Below are 5824 nucleotides of genomic sequence, written 5' to 3' on the forward strand. Positions count from 1 at the left end.
TGTGGTGTGAGGGTGCTGCCATATATCCTTATTAGGAACGCACAGAGCCAGTGAGAATTCCCCCTGGAACTAGCTTTATGGTCATTGTCTGATGACCCAGAACCCAACCCATCCACTCAGACCTTGTCATCTCGGGGAGATATGACCCCAACCAGGCGTGTCACAGGTTTGCATAAATCTTGGCCCAATTTACGTAACGGTTCAACGTTGTATTGACACATTGAACATTGTTGCGCTTCCTGAAAGATGCACCTGTTTGCAACTTTTGGCTAACATCCAACCCTCCCTTCCGGCCTTCCTCATACACTCATGTGTACAAGTGGCAGAAGTGATGAGTGATGAGATTTATAATTGTTTGCTGTAAGCATACCACAGTGTTAACAGCAGTAACGCTGTCATTCTAAATCTGTGTGTGTGTGTGTGTGTGTGTGTGAGCGAGAGAGACAGTGGCATGGCGGGTGTTAACACTACTGTCAGTGACCCTGAGATCTACAACCTGTCCCCTCCACCACCATATCATTTGATTTTACTTGTCTCCACAGACAACATTCTCTGTAAAATCACATTCATGGTAGCTTTTCACTACATTAATTAAAAACATCAAAACATGCTTGAAGACTTCTGGCAACAACTTGAAGCTCTAAATGTGTCACATTAAGCCCCACAAACCACAAATTACTAATTTTCGTGAGGGTTTAGTTTCCATGTTGTTTGCGCCACAAAGTAGGATTGTGGTGATCCCAAACGTGCCACGCCCCCTGGGCGCCATGTAACCAATCCGGGGCCGCCGTGAGGAAAGTTTTCCTTATATGGAGAGGGGCCGCAGCGCCAGCATACTTAAAAAGCAAGCGGCTCGCCGGCTCTGCGACGCAGTCACGGTCAGATACTCCAAACGCTTATTCTTCGCCGTCATTCAAACGACTTAAACTCTCCCTTCACACCGGTAAGAAAGCTGCACTTCTTTTTGGTTACAATTATATTAATGCTCGTAGAAGATAATATGCCGTGTGTGAGTTGATGTTGGGGGGGGGGGGGGGGACAAAAACAAACTATCAAACCCTTTTGCCGGCGTATTTGTATGCTAGTTTAGCAGAAGCCGTTAGTCAAAGGTAGGTGACCGCGGCGTTCGCTTGACGTTAAAAGAGCAAACTGGTGAAAAGCACTCATGGACCGTTACCACTCACCCGCCCTCTGCCTTTAGTACGCCATCGCCTCCACCGGCTTGTCCCAAGATCGCCCAAACCAGACAGATTAGGCGGATTACACCTCCTGGCATGTTGGAAGACTACTACTACTACTATTAGAACCATGACTGCTTTATTGGAATTGGTTGGATTTACAGGGCGTGCAGGTTAACCGTACCTTGTAATAGCTTGGCGAAAATTTCTTTGTGCCATCTTGTGAGATGTAAGTTATCAGCCAGGATGGTGGTGGGGAAGGGAGCGTTCATTTTCAGCCTCATTGGCATGCAAGGGGCTGCTTCATTGACCCAGCCTGACGCCGCGGTCTCATGTTTACCTTATATGGACATGACCGGACCTTGGGAGCCTCTGCATTTTTTTTGTCTCTTGCCATTGCGACCCCCAGCGTCCAGGCCACGTCACGACAAAGGCTTTGACTGCACTCTGAGGCAGATGTGTCGCAGCTGCTTCTCTACGTCTGTACTCACCAGTGTCTGCCTCTTTTGCAGAAAATGGAAGATGAAATTGCTGCCCTTGTTGTTGACAATGGATCCGGTATGTGCAAAGCTGGCTTTGCAGGAGACGACGCACCACGTGCTGTCTTCCCCTCCATTGTGGGGCGTCCCAGACATCAGGTTTAAGTTGGCATAAAATACTTAAAAGCAGCGATTTATACGATTTTATACAATTATTCTAACTACCTGTCATGTCTCTCTAGGGTGTGATGGTGGGCATGGGCCAGAAGGACAGCTATGTAGGTGATGAGGCACAGAGCAAAAGGGGAATCCTGACCCTCAAATACCCCATCGAGCATGGCATTGTGACAAATTGGGATGACATGGAGAAGATCTGGCACCACACCTTCTACAATGAGCTGAGAGTGGCCCCAGAGGAGCACCCAGTCCTCCTCACAGAGGCCCCTCTCAACCCTAAGGCAAACAGGGAAAAGATGACCCAGGTGTGGCTGATCTCTTAAGTAATCCTCCCTAGCTTCTTAGCTTGCGGGTCCCTTCATGGTTTTCAATCTTCTTGCTCAGTCTATTTCCTTGAACCTCCAGGTGTTCTCTCCCCTGAGCTCTCGTTTCATCTCTGCGGGTACTTAAGGTTATCAGTCTGCACTGCAGCATGGTCCATGCTTTTGTTAAGCGTCCTAACATGGCTGGTTGCTGCATGATGCAACATTAAAGGAAGTTTACAGTTTCTAATGAGTGCTGTTCTATTGACTAATTGAACTGACTCTTTAGTCTGCATTTCTAACCCTGGTCGTGTTTTTCCTCAACAGATCATGTTTGAGACCTTCAACACCCCCGCCATGTACGTGGCCATCCAGGCTGTGCTGTCCCTGTATGCCTCCGGTCGTACCACCGGCATTGTCATGGACTCTGGCGATGGTGTCACCCACACTGTGCCCATCTACGAGGGCTACGCGCTGCCCCACGCAATCCTCAGGTTGGACCTGGCCGGCAGGGACCTCACGGACTACCTCATGAAGATTCTGACTGAGAGAGGGTACAGCTTCACCACCACAGGTGAGAGCAAGCTGAACTCGAGCACTTTTTTCCTTTTTCTTTCTTGAATGTTTAATGGCTGAGATAAATGTGTTTTGTGTCCCAGCCGAGCGTGAGATTGTGCGTGACATCAAGGAGAAGCTGTGTTACGTCGCATTGGACTTTGAGCAAGAAATGGGCACTGCTGCTTCCTCTTCCTCCCTGGAGAAGAGCTACGAGCTGCCTGATGGCCAGGTCATCACTATTGGAAACGAGAGATTCCGTTGCCCAGAGGCCCTCTTCCAGCCTTCATTCCTGGGTAAGATGATGTGCTGACATGTCAACATCTACTTCACTTCTGACTAGTGGACTTGTACTTACATTTCTACTTCCTCCTTCACAGGAATGGAGTCTTGCGGCATTCACGAGACCACATTCAACAGCATCATGAAGTGCGATGTTGACATCCGTAAGGACCTGTACGCTAACACCGTGTTGTCTGGTGGTACCACCATGTACCCTGGAATCGCTGATCGTATGCAGAAGGAAATCACTTCACTGGCTCCCACCACCATGAAGATCAAGGTAACCTCCACCACTGTCTTAACATTTCAGAAATGTATTGGCTACTGCCTCAGTGGCCAACCTTGGCAATGAGTCATTAATGGTGTGTAATGTCTGCAGATCATCGCTCCCCCTGAGAGGAAGTACTCTGTATGGATTGGAGGCTCCATCCTGGCTTCCCTGTCCACCTTCCAGCAGATGTGGATCAGCAAGCAAGAGTATGACGAGTCCGGCCCCAGCATTGTCCACAGAAAGTGCTTCTAAAGAGACTGTCTGACTTTCTTCTCCCCCCCCCCCCCCCCCCCCGCTACAAACCCAAACAAGTGGCTCTGCATACATGCCTCCCAACATCACTGTATACTGAGCCTGCAACACCTTCCCTTTATTTCCCTCATCACAATGGCTATGGCACCATGCCCCCTGATGGGCAGGGAGCTCTGCTGGAAGCACAGAGCGTCTCTGGCGGTGCGAATGTGAGGAACATGTCCATTGTCTTGTGTGGGTCGTCGTTCATTCAAAATGTCAAGTTGTTCACCACGTTATTTGCCTCTATGAAGGTTGAACTGCTGCTGGGCCCCTCTGCCCAACAGACCTGTAGTATTGCTTAATATGTAAATTATGTAATCTGAAACTTTGTTTTTGTACTTTTCAGCCTTAAAGTATTTGGTCCAGTTTTTTTTTTTTAAGATGCAAGAAAGTCCTTGTATGGTGGTGGTATGAAGGTTTGTGCATGAGGTGACAGGCCTCCGGTTCCACAACAACCCAATAAAGCGCACATGTCTGAGCTTTTTGGTGACTTTTTTGTTTTTAATGCACAAAAAAATTAATTTAATTACTATTTCCTGTAGAATATTCAAAGGAAGTAGTTTACATGGATGCAATACTGTTTTGTTTGAGGGGACGTGGGCACATATCCCCTGCATGTTTTCAAAACAGTTTTGATTGTGTGGTTTATACTGTCCAAATGTTATGCCCAAACTGTTCTGCCTCTGATGGTCAAGTTTTACATAAGCAGTGATTAAGCATTTGTCCTACATATCTTATTTCAGGTGGAGGTTGGTATCCTTTACAGGCAGAACAATAAATCTTAAAAGATTGAACACACTTGATACACAACAGTCATCAAACTTATAACTTACACAGAGCAAGAACTTGATGCTGTCTCCTCTCGGCTCTGACCTTTTTGCTAGTGTCTGATTGGCGATCCCCAGTCACTCAGTGAGCTCTTGGACACGCATGTGCAACACCGGTGTTTTCCTAAGTTCTACTCCAGGTTAACATGTTAGACGTTTGTTTTACGGAGGTCACGTCAGCTAGACGGATTTTAATATAATTTAACATTTGAGTCTCTGCCTGTGTGCGCAGGCGTGCGTGTTTGCTTCACACCCCTACCCCTCAACTCAAGCCAGTTCTATTCCGCTCACTTCTGAAATTGAAATTTCGTCCATGATTGTATTAATATAAACACGTAGGTACCAGCTGGTTGCTTTCAACATTACCAATTAAGTTAAAATCAGATGAGTCATTCAGATTGCACAACCCAAAAGCAAAAACGACAGGCTTCGCTGGGAAAGAAAGTGTGTGCAACCTGGAAAAAATTCCGCCATTGTGCAGCGACAAAGTCTGTCCGTGCAGGAGACAAGGCGACGGCGAGGAGTACAAGCTCGAAACCGAACATGTCTCGCCGGAGGGTGATGAACACCTGACAAATGTCCATGGCTTCAGTGGCGGCAATGGCGAGCGGCGCTGAGATTTCAGACGTCAAAGGAAGGACACATTTATCAGGTAGGGATCGCCAGGACTTTTGAATATGCTGCATATATAGCTTGTTGCTAATGGCTTCATTGCTAATTCTGGAATTTGTCCTATTGCCTTGTCTACTTGTATATAACACCAAAAATCAAATTCTATCACTTCTTAAGTGAACGAGACTGTACTTGTACATTTTTGCAAACGTTATGGCTAAATAAAATGACTCAAGATGTTCACTATTATAAGTGGTAATGGTTTTGGATGGCGTCTGTACCCTTCACACACGTACAGACCCTTTCCAAAAAATTAGAATGTCATGGAAAAGTTGTTTAATTTCCATAATTCCATTCAAAAAGTTAAACTTTTATAGATTCAGGGCCCACAATTTAAACGATTTCAAGTGTTTGTTTATTTTTACGTAATTTGGGCTTCCAGCTCATAAAACCCACAAAAACAGGAATTAAAAAAATTAGAATACTGAAGAAATCACCATTTACCTCTCAGTTTTTGCAGGAAAAAAAATACAGAAATTAGGATCACATCAAATCAATCACAATATGGTACTTTCAAAACGATATGTCAATCTTCAATACTTGGTTGGGAATCCCTTTGTCTTACTCACTGCGACGTGGCATTGAAGCAATCAGCCTGTGGCATTGCCTGGGAATTATGGAAGCCCAGATTTCTTTGATGCTTCATGTCAGCTCTTCTTTGTTGTTGGGTCTAGTGCCCCTCAATTTCCTCTTGAGAATACCCCATAGATTCTCAATGGGGTTTAGGTCCGGTGAGTTGGCTGGCCAGTCAAGCACTGTGATGGCATGGGCATCAAACCAGGTTTTG

At 46.1% G+C, this 5824-nt stretch overlaps 1 protein-coding gene across 2 annotated transcripts; it reads left to right on the top strand.

Annotated features, from left to right (window-relative positions):
• The first annotated feature begins 812 nt into the window (after positions 1–812).
• actb1 (actin, beta 1) lies at positions 813–4021 on the top strand. Of its 2 annotated transcripts, XM_054778035.1 has the most exons (7): positions 813–943; positions 1691–1816; positions 1900–2139; positions 2464–2710; positions 2796–2987; positions 3072–3253; positions 3353–4021. In XM_054778035.1, the coding sequence occupies exons 2-7, from the start codon at positions 1694–1696 to the stop codon at positions 3494–3496; spliced, it is 1128 nt and encodes a 375-aa protein (XP_054634010.1). In that variant the 5' UTR covers positions 813–943; positions 1691–1693; the 3' UTR covers positions 3497–4021. The 2 variants fall into 2 exon arrangements, with proteins under 2 accessions (XP_054634010.1, XP_054634011.1); XM_054778036.1 differs by lacking the exons at positions 1691–1816; positions 1900–2139 and having other exon boundaries at positions 856–943.
• Positions 4022–5824: the final 1803 nt, after the last annotated feature.

This window comes from Dunckerocampus dactyliophorus, chromosome 6 (genome assembly GCF_027744805.1).
Source record: "Dunckerocampus dactyliophorus isolate RoL2022-P2 chromosome 6, RoL_Ddac_1.1, whole genome shotgun sequence".
NCBI classification, from domain to species: Eukaryota; Metazoa; Chordata; class Actinopteri; order Syngnathiformes; family Syngnathidae; genus Dunckerocampus; species Dunckerocampus dactyliophorus.